The sequence below is a fragment of the Choloepus didactylus genome, chromosome 2 (assembly GCF_015220235.1).
Source record: "Choloepus didactylus isolate mChoDid1 chromosome 2, mChoDid1.pri, whole genome shotgun sequence".
NCBI lineage: Eukaryota > Metazoa > Chordata > Mammalia > Pilosa > Megalonychidae > Choloepus > Choloepus didactylus.
The window spans coordinates 11,569,028-11,592,096 of record NC_051308.1 but is presented as its reverse complement, the minus strand read 5'-3'; the positions used below and the strand labels follow the sequence as shown (position 1 = coordinate 11,592,096).

Sequence of the window (23,069 nt, the reverse complement as noted above, 5' to 3'; positions counted from 1 at the left end):
AACCCAAATGTCCATCAACGGATGAGTGGATAAATAAAATGTGGTATATACACACGATGGAATACTACGCGGCAGTAAGAAGGAACGATCTGGTGAAACATATGACAACATGGATGAACCTTGAAGACATAATGCTGAGCGAAATAAGCCAGGCACAAAAAGAGAAATATTATATGCTACCACTAATGTGAACTTTGAAAAATGTAAAACAAATGGTTTATAACATACATACAGAATGGTGTTAACTTTCGATGTATAGCTCAACAAGCAGTTATATAGGTAATTTCAAAAATTGTTATGGGTTACGTTTCCACACTTTCAGTTCTTTCCTTATTATGCAATATAGGGTATATACAGAAAGGTGAAGACTTTCAAAGCACAATTCAACAAGTAGCTATAGAGCAAATTTCAAAGGATGTTATAGGTTACAGTTCCACCATGTCATTTCTTAGTAAATTTAAAGTTAGGCCAGAAAAAAAAAAATCTCGTAATACGCTTTGTTTCACAACCTGAAAGCTCCATATATTGATGGGGGGAGTGTAAAATGGTACAACCACTTTGGAAAACTGCTTAGCAATTTCTACCAAACCTAAACATGTGCCTACTCTGAGATGGAAAGTCTACTTCTAGACATATACCTAAGAAAAATGAGTGTGTAGCTCCTCAAAAGACATGAATGTGAATGCTCACAACAGATTTAGTCAATAAGAGCCAAAAACTGGAAACAATCCAAATGGCCATTAATAGGAGAATGGATAAGTTGTGGTATCTTCCTCCAATAAAAACTAACACCAATTAAAAAGCACAAGCAATTAGTACACACAACAGCGATGAACCTCACAGATAGTATATTGAGTGGAAGAAGCCAGATACAAAAGAGTATTTAATGAATCATTCTACTTACATGAAGTTCAAGCATGGGCATAACTTTATCTGTGGTGACAGAAATCAATACAAGTTACTTCACAGTGGGAATAGTGCCCAATACCGTAAGGGTGCTGGAAATGTTCTATATGTTGATTTGCTTGGAGGCTGTGACTATATATGTAAAGCACCATTGAGATATACACTTAAGATTAATGCACTTTATATTATACTTCAAAAATAGTCTTGTTCCTTTACCACAACTATTCAATAATCATCTGACTTTCTAAAAAAAAACTTTTATTGTGGTAACATATATACAAACTCAAAATCCATTTTAACCACTATCAACTATATAATTCAGTGGTACTAATTACATTCACAATGTTGTGCTAACCTCACACCATCTATTACTGAAACTTGCATCACTCCAAACAGAAACTCTATCAATTAAGTATTAACTCCCATTCCCTCCTCCAGCTCTAGGCCCCTAGTAATCTGGAATATACTTTCTCTGTATGAATTTGCATATTCTAGGGTATGAATTATGTATTTCTCATAAGCAAATGTCCAAATAAGCTAGTGAAAACTGAAACATGAATACTGTCAAAGTGGTTGCCATAAATTATGAATCGTGTTTTTCTTTTAAACACAGTGCCTAACAGGTAGGTATTGCTCAGTAAATGTTGACTGAATGGATTTCACAGATAATGCCACTGTTTGTGTTTTAGAAGCCCAGAGAAATCTGTCTATGTACACATAGCAATAATTTCCTCAATATAAAATACCCAATAGATAGGCAAGACTATGGCTCTTGTCCAATTAATTACTGCCTTCACCTCTGTCCAATTACTTACTTCATTCACCTCCAAATACAAGAAATACAACCCAGACATTAAACCATCATTAAAGAAATGTAGACATTAACTGCACGGTGAAGACAGCACAATTTTCCTTTTTTACACTGTCAGCCTTGCACTGGGGCATTAAGTCTTTATTATGGAGACAGGGTGCACACAGACTCAGAGCATGAAAGTTGATTAAGAACATCTAATCCAACCCCCCTACCCTGGGCAGAAAGCCTCCCTGACTTCCTTACTGGGTGGATATCCCACCATGGCTTCAATACCGTCAGAAAAGCCAAGGCAGCTCATGGGTCAGGAAAGGAGAGACTAGGAATGCAGGGACCACCTGACACACTCAAAGAGGAGCACCGACAACTGCATCTACATGAAAAACGCTCCAGATCCAACAGAGAATGAATTAATGGTTTTGAAGTCTCTCTCAGCAGCAAGTCTAAGAAACTGAAGCCAAGTAAGCTTTTAGTTCACAGGGGCTCAAAAATAACACTAGAAATGACCCAACAAGTGAAACAAAACCACATGCTTACCTCACTATTGTGGCCCCGCAAGTTGAAGTTTATTCTCTGTGGAGTATTCCTGTCCCTGCGGCAGTGGCTCGAGGTAAAGGTGACCCCGACGACACCACGTCCGTTGCCTGTGGCCAGCCATCCTTCCTCATAGTATCGCCGCCTGCACACGGGCTTCTCCTTCTCACTCTTGGGGACTCGACCCTTCCAGGAGAGGCAGAGGATGTTTGAATCGCTGCACAGGACAGGCCCATGTTCCACTGCTGCATACATACTCTTTCTTATTAACTGTTTCACTCAATATGTAATGCGTAACACTGAGAAATTTAAAGTAATTTCTTTCATTGATCTATTTCTTTATTTTAATTTTGTGGTTGGCTTGTGTTGCCTTTTTTTTTTTTTTAACTTCCTTGAATTAAGACTGACCTGGACCCAATTAGAAGGTCAGTATTTTATAAAGATCCACCAAAATGCATAGTGAAAAAATTCTTCTATAAAAGATGATGGCAGTCTGCTAAGAAAAGTAATGTTTAAACAAAAAAAGTTGGGTCCATTTGTATATTCAAGTCCTTAGAGGAAGAGTGCACTGATCCTTTGGAGAAAGAGCATCGTTAATTAAGTGGGATCAAGAAACAGATTTGTCTTCTTTTTGCTCAACTTGGTTATTCTCATTCAGCCTGAGATTCCAGTTTAGTGTAATATGATTCCAAAGACAGAGTTGCAAATACATAGATTTCAAGTAACTTAAGGCTTTAAGAATCCCTCTAGCTGGAATTTTCTCTTCCAAAGTTCAGATGCAGAAACAGAATATATATAATCACCTTTCTTCAGAAGCCACCCTCTAGCATGTTTTCTGAACTAGATAAATTGCTGCTGCTAAAGCTGAAAAAGATTGCATAAAGGGAAAAAAAAGGCACACAAACTGTGCAAACAGACCAGAGTTTGTGCAGACAGAAGTCCAAATTTTAGGGAGAAGAAGACTCTTTGCCCACTGTTCAGAACCAAATTATTCCCTGGGTTCTAGGGTTTCCCCAACTCAAAGCCAGGCACCGTGCTCACAGCCAGTTGTCACGTCCACTGGGAATTCTGTGATCCGACTCACCACTCCTCCGCACGCTGGCTCACTTCTCAGGGCCATAGAGGTGTAGGAAGAAAGCCCCTTCACTTAGCAGAACCAGAAATGTTCTAAAGCCTTTCTTTCAAGTAGTCAAAATGTCTGCCTCAGATGAATCCTAAATCCTTTAGTTAACAAAACAGAGCCAGGCTTCGGGATTTTATTTCTCTTTCTCCTGTTTCCTTCCTCCCTATCCCAGTTACTTTTCCCCTTTTATGCTCCTAAAGATAACGTATTTTTCCGTTTTGATGAAAAAAGCCAATCTTAAAATTAAGTCCATAAAGTAATCTTCCTCTCATATGCAAGTCTTCTTGGATTTAACAGGGAAGATAATCCCTTACAGCGAAAACACATCAAGAGTCAGAATCTTCCTCCACTGTTTCCCTAAAGGTTATCTTGTTTTTCTGATGGGCACTTTCCCACTCACATTCAGAGATTGTTTCCAAATGCCATATGTATAGTCCAAGAAAAAGGGAACTTTGCTTGGATTTTCCTTGATATTTACTTTGTAATTATTGGTTTCAATTGCTACTTTAAGATATTATGTTATAGATGTAGGAAAGCAAAACAGAAATAATAAATTAAATTTTTCAAATATAGTTAACTAAAAAAGGCAAAGGAATTAGTTCATGTTCAAACTTGTCCCAGCATACCTGAACTTGCTTTCCTCCAGTCATAACCACACAGTAATAGTTACTTTTCACTTTAGAATTTTTAAGTCTGTCCAAATCATCAAACCCACAGAAAAACAAAGTGCAAAAAACACTGCATGATCCCACCTGCAATGCTTGAAATCACACTTCTCCACAGTCACCCTCTTGCTTAGTTCCTTCTTTATATCCGGAGAGGTATTTTTGAGGCTTGATCTGTGCAAATTTTTTTTTCTTCTTTCTGCAAACTTTCTTTACCCGTGAAGACCATATGGAAAATTGGCCATTAGTGATGTATTTTTCTCCCTGGGCTCCTGAGCCCAGTGGTGTCAAGTTGCTCCATCTGATTCTTAAATTAATTTTCATCAGTTGCAAAGCTCTCAAGTATGCACAAGAATGAGCCTGTCTTCTTGTGTAAATGTGCGTGTACAGAACGGAGGTTTTAAATAAACATATACACACACTCTTCAATTGGCCCCTGAAGCATCAGCCTTCCCAGTCAATTCAGGAACCATCCAATTAATCACAGCTTGGAGACTCCGGAGTCTTGCAAATCTGTGAAACAAAAAAAATACATAAAATAAAAGAGCCTTAAAATACTGAAAGATAAAAGTTTCAACAGAATAGCCACTATAACTGAAATTGAAGACCAATCTTTACACTTATATCTGTACACTTATAATGGAGCTATTGATTGCCCTGATACAATTCAAATGCTGAAAGGATTCCCCAAACCAATTTATAGAGAACATACAACATAAAGAGCTTGCATACCATGTACCAATGTACTAATTAAATATGTCAGGGGCTGGGCATGTCTGAACGCAATAACCTCAGTTCTCCCACATTGTATTGTCCTATCTAAGAGCCCCAGAGGCTGGGCTCGTTATTTGGGCAGGCATCCTCAAAACAGAGGCTCAGACACGTTATCTGAATTGATTCTGTCACCATCACTAAAATATATTCCCTGAAGACAAAAAGTGACAGGGGCTTTTTTAACTGCCTGACTGCCATCTATTACACAGCAAATACATCTATTTTCTTCGCTTGAAATCATAGACTAGCAGGTAAAAACTACAGTCTTATCTCCAGCAAACCCTCCTTCCTGCTGCCTCAGTCCAGGCTCACATGACCTAACACCACAAATGCTATAAAATTCTGCCTTTAACTTCCCCACACTCACCCCACCTTCCGGGAAGGATAGCTAAAAAATGCAGGGGCTACCCCAGCACATCTGCTTCCAACTAGGGGGAGGTCCAAGTATTTGCATTTCTAACAAGTTCCCAAGAGATGATAATGCTGCTGGTCCTGGGACCCAGCACTGAGAACCACTAGCCTGTAGGATCAAGTTCCAGCAAGGCCCTTTGTGATCTGATTCCAAGCTGAATTCCCAGACCTCTGCGCCACAGCGTCACTGTCCAGACTGTATTATTATAATTACCTCTGGTCACTCCACATCCCCCAGAGGGCCATACTCTCCCATTCTTCCACACCTCCACTCCTACCTCGCCCTCTGCCAAAAGACCCTCAACTCTTCCTTTAAAACCCAACTAAATTAAAAAAGAAAAAAAAACCCTTGGGGCTCACACTCCCTTAATCCAGTGTATGGATGAATGAATAGAAAAATGGGGACAAAAACTAAATGAAAAATAGGGTGGGATGGGAGTGAAAGAATGATTTGGTTGTTCTTTTTTATTTTATGTTTTATTCTTAATTTTCTTTTTGGTGTAAGGAAAATGTTCAAAAATTGATAGGAGTGATGAACGCACAACTACATGATGGTACCGTGAACACCTCATTCTACACCATGGATGACTGTATGGTATGTGAACATATCGCAATAAAACTGAATTAAAAAAAAACAACAACTAATTCTAAGACTTCTAGTCAACCAAGACGGCAGCGTAAGATGATCCAGGGTGACATTCCCTCACAGAATTTTTCAACAACTAGCAAAACTGGCAGAGCCATTTTCCTCAAGACTCCAGAAAACAATTAAAGGGTTGTAGTAACTGGGAAAGTGGCAAATCAAGAAATTACAGCTTTAAAAACATTAAGAGATACTCACGGTACCCTTGCTGGCCCTTTCCCCAACCACTCCCCAGTGCAGAATTAAGCAAGACTGCACTCACATTGTAGGTCCCTGGTCCCATTCTAGAGGAAGCAGAGTAACCCCTATGTGCTTGCTAGGATGCCTGTGACATTGGGTGGCAGCCTGAAAGAATGAAACAGAAAACTCATCTCTGACTCATCCTATGAGAATTTGCCCTGCAGAAAGAAGCGGCTTGTAGGCAGCTAAAACAGTGTAAGAGTCAAGTAAGTCAAAGAAGCTTAGGTCAAATGATTGCCTGCATTAAGAAATGCAATTGAGCACCCAGGAGTAGGGGGAAGTTTATTTCATAGAGAGTAAAGGAGGCACTGGAATTCCACTAAATGGGGGGATTCTTAAGGTCACAAGCAAGAAAAAACACAGAAGAAGACCCACAAAAGACAGAGCAGACAACCACTTCATTTCCACCTCAGGATGATCTTCCTGATAGGAGGGCTAAACTCTGAAATAGCATACCAACCAACACAGAGGCAATTTGCAAACAGGGTGAAAAACATCTTTTACCTTAGTTTATTTGTTTTTGTTAAGTACTGGCACTCAAGGAAAACATTTTCAAATCATCACCTCCATACAAACTTAAGGAACAGAGAGCTCAGGCACTAAATCCAAGAATGAACACTTCAAAATATTAAAATGTACAGTATGGAACAAAGATTACAAGACAAAGAAACAAGAAGTGATGGCCCAACCAAAGGAAAAGAATGAATCCAGAAACATCAATGAAGAGGAACAGACCTTGGAAATATCAGGCAAAGCTTTTAAAAAATGATGCTCAATATGCAGAGAGATAAAAGAAAACATGGAGAAAAAACTAAATAATATCACCAAAATGATGAAAGAACAACATGACAAAAAAAGGTATAAGACTTACAAAAACCAAACAGCAAAACAACAGAAAAAGTCCTGCATTATGAGTAGCTACTTTAAACATAAATGGATAAATCTTTCCAGTCAAAAGGCAGAGACTGACAGAATGGATTAAAAAAAGTACAACACAACTATGTCCTATGTACAAGAAAATCACTTTTACTTCAAAATCACAAGTAAATCTAAAGTGAAAGGATGGGAAAAAAAAACTATCAAGCAAATAGTAACCAAAAATAGCTACAGTAACTACACTAATATCAGATAAAATAGACTTCAAGTAAAAAACTGTTATGGAGGACAAAGAAGATCACTATATACTGATAAAGGGATCAATTCAAAAAGAAAACACAAAAATTATGAAGATATATGCACCTAATGACAAAGCCCCAAATATTTGAAGGAAACACTGACAGATTTGAAGGGAGAAATACAGTTCTACCTTAATAGTAGTAGACATCAATACACTATCTTCAATAATGGACAGAACATCTAGACAGAGTATCAATACGGAAATAGAACACTTGAATGATAGTCTAAACCAACAGACCAAACAGACATATAGAACACTTCACTCTACAGCAGCAGAAAATACATTCATCTTCAGTGCACATGGGTCATTTACCAGGACAGACTATATGACAGGTCACAAAACAAATCTCCATAACTTTAACAAATATCAAAATCACACAAAACCACCAAGGATGAAGCTAGAAATCAGTTACAGAGAGAACTGGAATTTCACAAATACGTGGAAATGAACAATACACACTTCAATAACCAATGGATCAAAGAAGAAATCACATGGAATTAGGAAATATCTTAAGGCAAATGAAACCAGAATACAACAAATCAAAACACATGGATAACGTGGAGGCAGGGCTTAGAAGGAAATTTAGAGCAGTAAAAGCTTACATTAAGAAAGAAGATCCCGAGAAACTAAGATGGAGACTAGGTGAGACAGGGCAAAAAAACACCTCCATGAAAAACACTAGACAAAAACCAGAAAGTGACCCAGAATACTGGTTACAGCGATGCGCCAGCTGGATGAGGTCTGCTAGTTCCCAGGGGCCGTATACTTGGTGAAACCGGGAGTCTGCATTCTGAAATGAGTGAGTAAGCTGGCTGGAAGACCCGCAGCCGCGTTGCGGTCTGGGGAAGCCAGGGCTTGGCGTTTGGAGACCGACTGGCTCTTTAAAAAATAAAAAAGGTAAAAACCCAGGAGTGGCTGCAGCTGTGATAGCGGGAACCATGCAGTAAAACACAGCAAGAGGGGGCTGGAGTGGCCTCTTGGTGTCTGGCCTGGAAGATAGCCCACTGCAGATACCCTTGCGGCCAGGGAACAGAGGGGAGAGCCGGAAGCAGAAAGAAATCCAGTGGCTCGCAGCTGGCTCCCCGGAGGGCCGGATAAACTCCTGCCCGGGGCCGTGCCCACAGCCCAGAGCCCCGCCAGTTGTCCCAGAGCTGGGAAGGAGGAACTATGTGGGGGGCGGGTTGAGATCCCCCGTTCAGCCATCTTGGCATCAGGCTGAAAGCACCCAGGCATGGTCCAGTGGCCCAGGACTTCCCTTGAGGGATGGCGCACACTGGTGATGTAGCACAGATTCCCTCAGCACAGCTCTTGGAGGATCGCGGCCGGGAGGGGGGACCCGTTCGGAGAACCCGGGGACACTACACCAAGTCAGGTGGTTTGTGGGACAGCGAGAGAGAGGGTCTGGGGCTGAAATGAAATGAAGGCTTAGACTCTTGAGGCACCGTTGAATCTCTGGGAACCTGGGGGATTTGAATATTAAAGCTGTCCTTCCTCCCTAGCCACCCGGACACACGTCCCACATTCAGGGCGGACGGCTCCAGCAACACACCCAAACTGAGTTCTCCAACTGAACCCCACAAGAATCATTTCCCCACACACCGTGGGGACAAGGTGGAGAACTGACTTGAGGGGTATAGTTGACTCACAGATGCCATCTGCTGGTTAGTTAGAGAAATTGTATGCCACCAAACTGTGTTTCTGAAAAATAAGATAGGTATTTTTTTTTTTTTACAACTTGAAAGAACCTTATCAATCAAAGCAAATGCCAAGAGGCCAAAAACAACAGAAAATCTTAATGCTTATGATAAAACCAGACGATATGGAGAATCCAACTCCAAACACGTAAATCAAGATGTTGGAAGAGAGACAGTACCTCGCACAATTAATCAAAGAACTACAATCGAGGAATGAAAACATGGCAAAGGATTTAAAGGACATGAAGAAGACCATGGCCCAGGATACAAGCAACATAAAGAAGACCCTAGAAGAGCATAAAGAAGACACTGCAAGAGAAAATAAAAAAATAGAAGATCTTATGGAAATAAAAGAAACTGTTGGCCAAATTAAAAAGACTCTGGATATTCACAGTACAAGACTAGAGGAAGCTGAACAACATCTCAGTGTCCTAGAAGTCCACAGAACAGAAAATAAAAGAACAAAAGAAAGAATGGAGAAAAAAATCGAAAAAATCGAAATGGATCTCAGGGATACGATAGATAAAATGTCCAAACTTAAGACTCATTGGTGTCCCAGAAACGGAAGAGAAGGGCAAAGGTCTAGAAAGAATATTCAAAGAAATTGTTGGGGAAAACTTCCCAAACCTTCTACACAATATAAATACACAAAGCATAAATGTCCAGCAAACTCCAAATACAATAAATCCAAATAAACCCACTCCGAGACATATTCTGATCAGACTCTCAAATACTGAAGAGAAGGAGCAAGTTCTGAAAGCAGCAAGAGAAAAGCAACTCACCACATACAAAGGAAACAACATAAGACTAAGTAGTGATAGTCAGTGGCCACCATGGAGGCTAGAAGGCAGTGGCATGACATATTTAAAATTCTGAGAGAGAAAAATTTCCAACCAAGAATACTTTATCCAGCAAAACTCTCCTTCAAATTTGAGGGAGAGCTTAAATTTTTCACAGACAAACAAATTCTGAGAGACTTTGCCAGTAAAAGACCTGCCCTACTTCAGATTCTAAAGGGAACCCTACCAAGAGAAACAACAGAAAGAAGAAAGAGATATAGAGAGTTTTAACAGAAATATATAGTACCTTACATCCCAAATCACCAGGACACTCATTTTTCTCTAGTGATCATGGATCTTTCTCCAGAAGGGACCATAAGCTGGGGCATAAAACAAGCCTCAAGAAACTAAAAAAAAAAAAAAAAAAAAAAAAAAAATTGAATATACTCAAAGCACATTCTCCAACCACAATGGAATACAAATAGAAGTCAATAATTTTTGAACTGTAACTCCACTATTTACTTCCTACATGATATAAAATATACAAACTCTAATGACAAATCAGTGGTTTTGAACTCAATGTAAAATATGTAATTTTAGACAACTATATAAAGGTGGGGGAATGGAGGAGTATAGGAACATAGTTTATGTGTCCTAATGAAGTGAAGGTGGTATCAAAGAAAAACAAGATTGATACGGATTTAAGAGGTTAATTTTAAGCCCCACAGTAAACACAAAGAAATTATCAGAGAATATAACCATAGAGATGAAAAGTAGAGTTTGGGTTAAGAGAAATGGGGGAAGGGGCAATGGGGAGTTAAGAAATGAGTGTAGGGTTGCTATTTGAGGTGAAGGGAAATTTCTAGTAATGGATGGTGGGAAAGAGCATTACAACATTCTAAATGTGATTAATCCCACTAATGGAAGGCTAGGGAGGGGGTGGAATGGGAAGATTTAGGCTGTATGTATGTTTCCACAGCTTAAAAAAAAAAAAAAAGTCTAACTAGATGACAATTGAATGCTAAGGATGAACTTGGATGGGATTGGAGGATAGAGGACAGGTGGCTCAAAGGGACACAGTTGAGACATAAGGAAAGGAAATATAGAATGTAAGCTTTGTATCATTGTTGAATCTCTTGTACTTCTTAGCTGCGCTTAATGGAATTGCATAAAAGAATGTTCTTGTTCATGGGAAGTATATACGTGAATTATAGTGTATGTTCAAGGATGTGCGCAGCTAACTCTCATATGTTCAGAAGACAGAGCAATAGATGATGGATGATAGATAGGGAGGGAGGGAAAGAAACAGTGATGTGACAGCATGTTAAAGTTGGTGGATTGGGCTATCGGGGGAGGGCAGTCAGGGTATGATGGAATTCTGTGTATGGGGTTAGTATTGTTTTTGCAACTGTTCCTGTAACTTTGAATTTATTTCAAAAAAAAAAGTCCAAGCTAAAAAAAGAAAGAAGATCCCAAATTAAAGACCTAACATTACAACAGGATGATTTATGCCTGAGCTCTCTGTTCCTTAAGTTCGTATGGAGGTAGTGATATGACAGAGATTTCCTTGAGTTCCAAGACTCATACACAGAAAACTATACAATGTTGCTGAAAGAAATCAAAGAAGACTTAATTAAGTGGAGAGACATTCCATATTCATGGTTTGGGAAACTAGGTATTATTAGGATGTCAATTCTACCAGAATAGACTTACAGTTTCAACACAATCCCAATAAAATTTCAAAAGACTTTTTTGCAAAAATGAAAAAGCCAATCATCAAATTTACACAGAAGGATCAAGGTCCCAGATTAGCCAGAGCAATCCTGGAAAAAAAGAACAAAATTGAAGGACTCAGGCTTTCCAATTTAAAACTTATTAAAAAACTACAGTAATCAAAACAGCATGATAGTGGCACAAGGGCAGATATACAGAACAACAGAATAGATTTGAGAAATAGACCCCACATGTATGGCCAATTGATTTTTGAAAAGGGTGCCAAATCCACGCAATGGGGAAGGAACAGTCCTTCAACAAATGGTGCTGGGAAAACTGGAGATCCATATGCAAAGAATGAAGGTAGACTCCTACCTCACAACATATACAAAAATTAACTCAAAATGGATCAAATATCAAATTTAAGACCCTAAACTACAAAACTCACAGAAGAAACATAAGGAAGCATCGTCAAGACCTCATATTGGTAATGGTTTCCTAAAGTTGATGTCAAAAGCACAAGTAACAAGAGAAAAAATAGATAAACAGGACTTCATCAAAAGTTAAAACTTTTATGCATCAAAGAACTTTATCATGAAAGTTAAAAGACACCTACAGAATGGGAGAAAACAGTTGGAAACCACATATGTGATAAGTGTTTAAAACAAAATATATAAAGAATGCGTACAACTGAACAACAAAAACACAAACAACCCAATTTTAAAATGGGCAATAGACTTAAATAGACATTTCTACAAAGAAGATACACAAATGGCTAAAAAGCACATGAAATGTTCAATATCATCAATCATACGCAAATCAAAACCACAATGAGATGCCATTTCAAATGTTAAGAGAGAATGTGGAAAAGCAGGAGCACTCATTTACTGTTGCTGGGTATGTAAAAATGGTGTAGCTGCTGTGAAAGACAGTTTGGTGTGTCCTCAGAAAGTTACATATAGAACTCCCTTGTGAGACAGCAATCCCACTACACAATTCGAGCTATAAATCCAAAAGAATTAAAAGTGGGGACTCAAACAGATACTTGCACAATGATGTTCACAGGAGCTTTATTCACAACTGCCAAAAGACAGAAACAACCCAAGTGTCCTTCAACTGATGAATTAATAAACAAAATGTGGTTTATACATTCAGTGGAATATTATTCAGGAATAAAGTTATGTTACATGCAACAACACAGATGAACCCTGAAGACATCATGTTGTGTGAAATAAGTCAGACACAAAAGAACAAATACTGTATGATCTCACTGATATTAAGTAATTAGAATAAGCAAATTCACAGAGCCAGAAACTACAGAATACAGGTTACCAGGAGCTAAGAGTAGGGAATGGGTGATTAATGCTTAAGTGGTACAGAGTTTCTGAGTGGGGTGATGGAAAGGATTGGCAGTAGATGTTAGTGATAGTAGCCGAACATCGTGAATATAATTTACTTCACTGAATTACATATTAAAATGTGGTTCAAAGGAGAAATTTAAGGTTGTATATCTAACTAAAATAAAAATTTTAAAAAACCATAGATGTTTAAAAAACAAAAAAAAATTTTTTTAAATAGGACTGTACAACACAATGAACTCTAATGTAAACTATGGACTATAACTAATGGTATAATTATAATAATATTGTTTCACCGATTGCAAAAAAGATAACCACACTAATACCAAGTGTTAATAATAGGGAAAACTGTGTGTGTGTGTGGGGGGGAAATATGGGAACTCTGAATTTTATGCATGATTTTTCTATAAACCTACAACTTCTCTAACTAAAAAAAAATTTTTAAGCTGGGAAAATAAAAAAGTAAAACAGCGTATCTACTCATAGCTCTTGAAGCACTCTGAACTAACCTCTAGAGCAGCCTTCATCACATTACGTTTTTGCATTTTAACTCTCTTCTCTCCAAACTAAAGCTCCTCGAGGCCAGGAACTCTGTCTTTCTCATCCGTGATACAGAGCTTAATATAAACTCAATAAAAATTCACGGAAAGAGAAAGACAAGAGCAAAGCAGCAGCTACAAATAATTTTATTAGATACCCTAATTCAGATGAGTTATGGTAACATATATATGGGGGAGGCTATTAACATCATGAATATCAAAACAACTACAGACATTCTGTCAAAATGCACTTGCACCTAAGAGGAAAAAGAAGATAAAACAAGGGCTATAAAATTCAAATTAACACCACTGTCACTCACCCTAAAATGCTAATGCCACTATATAATACTTAATCTCTCAATCTGGCTTGGGGACAGCATCACAGATGGGAAAAGCAGAAGCAATGCACTTATGTGATAGTTTAAGTCACAATCTGAAGTAGTTGCTTTTTTCATGTAACACCATGTTTACTGTAAAAGAATGAGAAATATGGCTTTTCAGACAAGTATCTCCCAGATATTTTTTTGAACATGAATGAAGTGAGCTGTCACTTAGAGGAGAATTGACAGTATTTGGTGCTGATGATAAAACTGAGCATTCAAGTTAAACTTAGAATTTTGGGGAAACCGGCATCTGTTACTGGGAGCTTGATGGCTTTCTAATACTTTCTCATGTGACGCTCCTCATGTGAACAGTTGTGATATTAACAAATGTGAGTTTTTGATACCGTACAAAGAAATGTCAATATTTGGAAGATCCACATAACGTAATATTTTCTAAATGATCAATGTACAATATAAATTATGCTTCAGTAAAAGATCTATTCAATGTGCAAGAAAGATAAATGGATTTTAATGCTACCAAGTATGAAAAATTCATTAATATATTTCAAATTATGTTTCGCAACTAACCTTTAAGAAACTAACCCACGTTGATGAAAACGTCCAAGTTCCATCCCCCCACAGAAACTTTAAGGAACAAACAAAAGCTGGCACAACCATCCTTCTCAAAGTTCCAGATCACAGTTAAAGTGTTGCTATAACAGGGCAAGCATCAAATCAAGGAAAGGCAACTTAAAAATAGTAGGAGCTGGTGACATCCTGGCTGGCCTCTCCCCCATCCTCTAGCCAATTTAGCACAGAGCAGGCCTGTGCTCCCAGTGCAGGTCCCTGCTCCCATTTATACAGGAAGCAGAGTAACCCTCATGTATATACTGCGAGCATGTATGTCTGCAAATTTGTCTGGTGGCAGCAAGAAGGACTGAAGCAGGACCCACACCTCAGGCTCACTATCCCAGAACTTCACTTGCAAATAGAGGCAACTCACAAAGCTCTCCTACAGAATACTGCTGGGAAATGCATTCAAATCACAGCTGCCAGGGACAAAGATTTCCAGCTGTGAGTTATACAGTGCACTGCCTGGAACCAAGAGGAAACACTGTTTTCAAGGAAAAAGGGGACATTTGGATTCCTATAAACACGGAAATTCCTAGGGCCAAGCACTCATGCCCATGACAAGACAGATGCATAGAAAAGACCAGGGTAGACCCTAGGCTCAGGTTATTCTCTAATCTTACCGTTAGGTTCATCAAGCACTGAAAGAGAGCACTCACACAAGCCAATCTGCAAGGAATGAGAATAGTGGTTCCTTTTTCTTTTCTGTTTCTCTCTTTTTTTTGTTTTGTTTTGTTTTGTTTTGTTCAAGGAAATCTCTGTGATAATCCTAGCTGGATACTGGATATAGGCTTAAGGATACTGGATATAGGCTTAAGGACCAGACATCTCAGTGTCTAAATTTCAGGGATAAAGCAATAAAATATCAAAATGCCAAAAGATGCAACAAAATACACTAGTAAGCAGGAAAAGATGGCTTATGCAAAGGAGCAGGGGGAAAAATTAGAAATCATCAGTGAGAAAGACCAGAGTTTAAAAATATAGGACAGAGACTTGAAGGAAAAAAAAGGTCCTAAATATTCTCAAAGAGCTAAAGGAAAACATGGAACAAAAAAGACTAAAGGAAATCAGGAAAACAAAGGAAAAACACAAGAGAGTATCAATAAAGAGACAGAAATCATGAAAAGGAACCAAAGAGAGCTGAAGACCACAGGAACAGAAATTAGAAGTTCCCTAGAGGGATTCAACAGCAGAATGGAGCTGGCAGAAGAAAGAATCAGTGAACTTCAAGATAAGACAATTGAAATAATTCAGGCTGAAGAGCAGAAAGAAAAAAGAATGGAAAAATGTGAACAGAGCCTGAAAAACCTGTGGGATACCATCAACAAAACCAATACATGTATTGTATGTATTCTGGAAGTTCCAGAAGAAGAAGGTAAGAGGTAAAGAGAATTCTCAAAGAAATACGGCTGCAAACCTCCCAAATTTAACAAAAGGCAATATATACATCCAAGAAGCTCGATGAACTCCAAACAGGATAAGATGAAATAGACCCACACTCAGACATGTCATAATCAAAACGTCAAATGCCAAAGATAAAAAGAATTTTGAAAGCTGCACAAAGAAGCAACTTGTCTTTTACAAGGGAGCCTCAATAAGACTGTGTCAGTTTCTAATCAGAAGCCATGGAGGCAAGAAGACAGTGGGAAGACATTTAAAGTACTAAAACAATAACAACAAAAAAATGCCAGACAAGAATTTTATATCCAGCAAAACTCTCTTTTGAAACAAGGGACAGATTAAGATATTCAAAAGCTGAGGGAGTTAGTCATCACTAAACCAGACCTACAAGAAATACAAAAGAGAATTTTTCAGGTTGAAAGGAAAGGACACTAGATAACAGACACATGAAGAAATAAAGATTTCTGATAAAGATAAATATGATTGTCAATACTGTCATATTTTTGGTTGGTCCCCACTTTTTACTTCCTATGGGATCAAATGCAAATACATAAAAAGTAATTATAAATCAATGGTTTTAGAATTATATATATATATATATATATATGTAATTTGGGTCAAGAACAACATAGAGGTGGGGAACAGAGTTACAGGAATATATTGCATGTATATTACTGAAGTAAAGTTGAAATGAAAGCAAATTAGATTGTTACAGATTTAGGATATTAAATTTAAGCCCCATTATAACCACAAAAAATTATTAAAATATGTACAGAAAGAAATGAGAAGGGATTCTAAAGGGCTTACTACAGAAATGGGCAAAGAACCTGAACTGACATTGCTCCAAAGAAAATATACAAATGGCTAACAAGAATACTAAAATAGCCAACATCATTATCCATTAGGGAAATACACATTAAAACCACAATGAGATTTTACTTCACAACCACTAGAATGGCTATTATTTAAAAAACTGAAAACAACAAGTGCTGAAAAGGATACAGAGAAATGGGAACCTTAGTACTTTGTTAGTGGTAATGTAAAATGGTACAGCTGCTGTGGAAAACAATTTGGTGGTTCCTCAGAAAGTTAAACATAGAGTTACCATGTTACCCAGCAATCCCACTTTTAGGAATATATCCAAAAGAATTGAGAGCGGTGACTTGGATGGATACTTGTACTCCCTATTCATTCAGCATGATTCACAAAAAGCCAAAAGGTGAAAGCAATCCAAAGGTTCATCAGGAGACAAACAGATAAAATAAAATGTGGTATACATATACAATGAAATATTATTCATATCTAAAAGGAAGTAAGTTCTGATACATGCCCTACATGGATGAAGCTTGAAGACATCATGTTGCATGAAATAAATCACACACAAAGAAACAGTTGTTTCATGATTCCATTTATTTGCCATAGCTTGAAACACTGCAAATTCATAGACATAAAGTAGAGTACAGGATACAAGGTGCAGAGGAGGAGGGAGAACGGGGAGTTAATGCATAATGGGTGCATGGTTTCTGCTTGATCTAATGGGAAAGTTCTGGTAACAGAGGGTGATAAAGGTAGCACAACATTCTGAGTGTGATTAATCCCAGTGAATTGTATGTTTGGGAGGAGCTGAAAGGGGAAAGTTCATGCAGTACATACATTCCTACAATTTTAAAAAAAGTAGTAGAAAGATTAAAGAGACAATAATAACTAAAGGCAATACAAGATCCCAGACTGGATGCAATAATGGAGGAGAAAGGGCCCCCAAAAAGGATGTTACTGGGACATATGAAAAATTTAAGAATATAGCCGGAAAGCTTTATATCAACGTTAAAGTTCTTCAACTTGATAACTGAACTTTAGGTGGTTACACAAGTGAATATTCTTGTTCTTAGGAAATGTACATGGAAGTATTAGGTGTTCAAGGAGAATAATGTGTGAAACCTGCTCTCAAATACTCAGAAAATAGATAGTTGGATGGAGGGATGGAGGGACGGATGGGAGGAAGGAAGGAAGGATGGATGGAAGGAAGGAAGAGAGGGAGGGAAGGTTAAATGTGGCAAAATGTTAAAAGTTGGTATATTTATGTATCTTGGAATTCCCTGTATGGGTTGTACTATTTTTGCAACTGTCCTGTAAGTTTAAAATCATTTCAAAATAAAAAGTTTAAAACAACAAAACTACCACTTACCAAATACTGGTGTAGAATCAAAAAAACATATCCATGATTATCTGAAAAGACTATTAAAATACTCCTACCTTTTCTAACTATGTATCTGTTATGAGGTCTGATTTTCTTCATAGACTTCAATAAAAACAACATACTGCAACAAATTGAAGCACAAACTTGAGAATCCACCTATCTTTTAATAAGCCAAAGTGTAAAGATATTTGCCAAAATGTAAAATAATGCCACTCTTCTTGCTAATTTTTTTAGTTTTAGAAAGTATACCTGTTTCAGTTTGCTAATGCTGCCATCCATTATGCCAAATACCAGAAATGGATTGGCTTTTATAAAGGGGATTTATTGGGTTACAAATTTATAGTTCTAAGGCCATAAAGTGTCCAAACTAAGGCATCAACAAGAGGATACCTTCACTGACGAAAGGCCGATGGTGTCTGGAATACCTGTCAGCTAGGAAGGCACATGGCTGGCATCTGCTGGTCCTTTCCTCCCAGGTTCTGGTTTCAAAATGGCTTTCTCCAGAATGTCTTCAGGCTGCTGTCTCTTTTAGCTTCTCACTCTCTCCACTCCCGTGCATCTTCGCTTGTTCTCCCAGGGTGTTTCTCTCTAAGTGTGTGGGGGTGCTCTCTTAGCTTCTCAGGGGCAAACTGTGGGCTTCATCTCTTAAATCTACAAACTTCTTTCTGTCTGCATCTCCAAGAGTCTGGGGCTGTGTTGGCTCTTAGCTACTCCCGGGGCAAACTCTGGATTACACAGCTTCTCTCCAAAACGTAATCTAATGAAGACCCACCCTGAATGGGTGGGGTCCACACCTCCATGGAAAAGATCTAATCAAAAGGTCTCATCCACAGTTGGGTGAGTCACATCTCCGTGGAAATATTCAATCAAAAGGTTCCACCCAACAAGATTGGATTTAAAAGATCACGGCTCTTCTGGGGTCTATAACAGCTTCAAACGGGCACAATACTTAATTTTCATAAGAAAACATATTACTGATATTCACATTTAATTGGCTGTTTAAAATAAATTAATAAATATTTAATTTCTCAGTTTTAATTTCTAATATGGTTAATATCAATAGATAACACACATCAACAAAAGCTCTTTCAGATCCTTATTCATTTTTAAGAGTATAAAGAAATACTAAGACCAAAAAAGTTTGAAAACCACTGATACACACTAACTCTCTTAAATGTTAAGTCTTAAATAACTATTATATTAAGTACACAGGATAAATTTCCATAGTAAAACCATAGATAAAAGAATTTCTTTTATCTCTATCATGTTTAACCAAACTTTGAACATACTACACTTAAAATTATAAAACACCATATATACTAGACATTTGTTTTAAGAAAAAATGACATGCTAGTTTATGATTCAAAATCAGTAATGGATGTAAAAAATATAACCGCAAAACACCACAACCTAGCATTGTAGTTTCTGAAAGGAGGTGCCGAAATTAATGTACCATTAATAGAAAAAGGTGATGTTGGATGCTTTGTTTCCCTTTTTCCTGCTTTATTTTATCATTCGGAAAATGAAGATGATAATTCATTGACCAGCTTCTGAGGGATGATAGGAAGCTTGTCAAACCAACACTAGTAGAGTACTTTAAAATAAAAAAATTAAAAAGTAACAATTCAATTAAAGTCTCTCAATAACAGATTGAAAGTAAAAACTCCTCAGTTTGGGGTCATGGTTTTTTTAACCTGAAGTCCATAACACGGGCTGTGACAGATCCCTGGAAGGTTTCATTAGGAATAAGTAACGATGACTTTGGTATTTTGGCCCAAACCTGCTTCTGGTAAATACAGCTTATTTTTAAAACATTCCTATAAAATGCTGTAAAATGCCATTCCTGTTTATAGGAGATTACAATTTTAAACAAAACAATGCATGTGCCAGATTTTAAAAACTTGGTACAGGTTTATGAGCCACTAATAAAACTTAGGAAGTTAATAGATTTGTCCCACTTTCCATATTATCCAGTTCTAGTGGCAAATCAGGAGCCCTAGAATGTGGGAAACTACAATTTAGGGATAGAACGGCACATAGTTCCGAGCAGAAAATCCTATAGCTATCAGATATACACACTTTGCTTAATCTTTATTAAACGTCTATACTCTTTATTAAACATCTATAGCACAAAGGCCCCTGTGCTATATTCTGCCTTTCTTGCCCCCTAATTAGATTTATACGTTTCTTCCTAACTTGAATTATATCCACTAGTCTATTTTCCTCTTTTTTGATGCAGTTTTACTTAAATATGTTCATACACCATGCAATCCACTCAAAGTATACAATCAGTGGCTCACAGTATTAGCAAACAGTTGCAAATTCATCTCCACAGTTTTAGAACATTTTCATTACTCAAAAAAAAAAAAAAAAAAAATTCCATATCCCTTACTCCCCTCCTGTTATTGACCCCTACTTAGCACTGGTATGGTACATTTGTTACTGTTGATGAAAGAATATTAAAATATTACTGTTAACTATAGGCCATAGTTTGCAATAGATACATTTCCCCCCATATACCACTCTACTATTTTCTCCTTGTAATAGTGAAGTACATTTGTTCTAATTCACAAAAGAACTTTTTTAAATTTGTACTATTAATCACAGTCATCATCTACCACAGAGTTCACTGTATTATACAGTTCCATGTTCCATCCTCTAGCTTTCCTTCTAGTGACATACATGACTCTAAACTTCCCCTTTCAACCACAATCACACACATAATTCAGTGCTGTCATTTACACTCACCAAAATGTTCTACCCTTACCTTTACCCATTTCCAAACATTTAATTTCAACCTACTTAAAAAGTATGCACATATTAAGCATTCAGTCCCCATTCTGTAGCCTATTCTACCTCCCGGTAACCCATATTTTAGAATTTATCTCTGTGAGTTTACATACTGTAATTACTGTGTGTAAATGAACATTACACATAATGAAATGGGTTAATTTCATAAACATTATGTTGGGTAAAAGAATCTTATGAAAGAATATCTATAATATGAATCCATTTAAAAAAGTTCAAAAACAAGCAGAAGGAATGGTATCAGTTAAGACTGCATACATAGGTGGTGAATTTGTTTCCTAGGGCTGCTATAACAAAATACCAGAAATGAAGTGGCTTAAAACAACAGAAATTTGTTGTCTCACTGTTCGGAGGCTAGAAGTATGAAATAAAGGTGTTGGCAGGCCATGTTCCCTCAGAAACCTAGAGCGTAGAATGGCAGTCCCCTTCCTTGCCTCTTCCAGCTTCTGGTGTTTGCTGGCAACCCTTGGCTTTCCTTGGCTTCTAGATGCATCACCCCAGTCTCTGCCTTTGTCTTCACATCAATCCCTGCCTCTCTCTTCCCAGGTCCTTCTTCCGTCTCTCCTCTTCTTTTTACAAGGAAACAAAACACACTGGAGTAGAGCCCACCCTAATCCAGCATGACCTCATCTTAACTTAAATACACTGCAAAGACGTTATTTCTAAATAAGCTCATATTCACAGGTACTGCAGGTTAAGAGTTCAATGTATCTTTTTGGGGAACACAATTCAACCTATAAAAGGGATATAACTAAAATTTCAAATGCAAGGAGAATATTATAAAAAGCAGTATAATGGGGAATGGGGATGGGGAATTGTGCTTCAAGGACGCTAGCAATATTCCATTTCTTGATCTGGGTGGTGGTTATGGGATGTCCACTTTATAATTATTCTTTAATCATGTATTTCTTCCATATTCTTCTGCATATTTGATATATCTCAAAATAAGTAAATTTTTTTTTTTTCCATTTTAAGAATGTTTTCATAAACAGGTTTACCAAGCTGTGAAGTATATTAGGCACTAGCCTTCTGGGATTTCTAGAGAACTTACAATCAATTATTAAGAAAGAGTTTTAAAAACTACTGTATCTAACCTAAATGAGTACTCTGCCAAACTAGAAAATCCCAATATAGCATCAAAGATGCTATTTTAGTTCTCAAGCTAACAATGTGTCTACAAAGAAAATGCATATTAACAGTCATAAATGGAGATAAGAGAAAATTTCAGAATAAAGTTCAATTTCTTTCTAAAGGACTACAATTCAAAACAGCAGTTAAACAGAAGATGGAGATGAGAAGCAAAAGGGGTAAAGTGGATTTGGGGGAAAAAAACATGTTAGATGAATACAAAGGAAGAAAACAAATTTTTGAACAAAATTTTTCAACAACCTTAAATTTAAGATTTTGAATTTATACCTATTTATGGAGTAGGGACAGGAAATGAGTTTCCCTGTTTAATGATTTAAATTAAACACATCCCAAGGGTGGGGCAAGATGGCGGAGTGGTGAGGTGTACGTTTTAGTTACTCCTCCATGGCAGTAGGTAGAAAGCCAGGAACTGCGTGAACCAGACACGGCAGAGCAATTTGACTTTGGACATACTTCATAGAACACTTATGAACATGTGGAACGCTGAGATCAGCAAAATCTGTAGTTTTCAAGGCCAGGGGACCCGTGCCCCTCCCTGCCAGGCTCACTCCCATGGGAGGAGGGGCTGTCAGCGCTGGGAACGAGGAAGGAGAACTGCAGTTGCCGCTCTTATTGGAAAATCATTCTACTGAGTCAAACTCAAAGCACAGACAGACTGAGACCAGACACCGGAGAATCCGGGAGCAGTCAGCCCGGAGGAGAGGAGATAGGGATAGCAAAAACAGCAAGGAAAACCCAGAAATAAAAGCGGAGACTTTCTGGAGCTCTGGTGAACACAGAACGGGGAAGGGTAGAGCTCAGGCAGAGTTAGGCTCACATGCAAATCCAGAAAGTGAGTTTCTTTGTCTGAAAAACCGGTTTCTCTGCTCCCTGGATCCTTCCTTAAGGGCCCTAATCTCCTTGTCTCTTAGCATTTCAATAGCCCATTAGATCTGCAAGGAGGGTGCTTCCCCCCCCCACTTTTTTTTTTATCTTTTTCTCTTTTTCTAAAACAATTACTCCAAGAAGCCCAATACAGAAAGCCTCAAACACTCGAAATTTGGGCAAGTCAAGACAAGACCAGAACCAAGAGAGTTCTGACACACAAGGTAATAAGTCCAGGGGCTGAGAAAATTCACTAAACACCACAAATTCCCAAGAAAAGGGGTGCGTACGCTCACAGCCATCTTCACAGTGGGCAGGGAACACTCCTGC

At 37.8% G+C, this 23,069-nt stretch overlaps 1 protein-coding gene across 2 annotated transcripts in view; it reads right to left on the bottom strand.

Moving 5' to 3' along the window:
• The window catches only part of TULP4 (TUB like protein 4), a 336,350-nt gene that overhangs the window by 250,833 nt on the left and 62,448 nt on the right, over positions 1-23,069 (bottom strand). For both annotated transcript variants that reach the window (XM_037820591.1, XM_037820601.1), the window contains exon 2: positions 2,255-4,552. In XM_037820591.1, coding sequence (XP_037676519.1) covers positions 2,255-2,506 — 252 coding nt within the window. In that variant the 5' untranslated portion in view covers positions 2,507-4,552. The remainder of the gene's footprint in view (positions 1-2,254; positions 4,553-23,069) is intronic.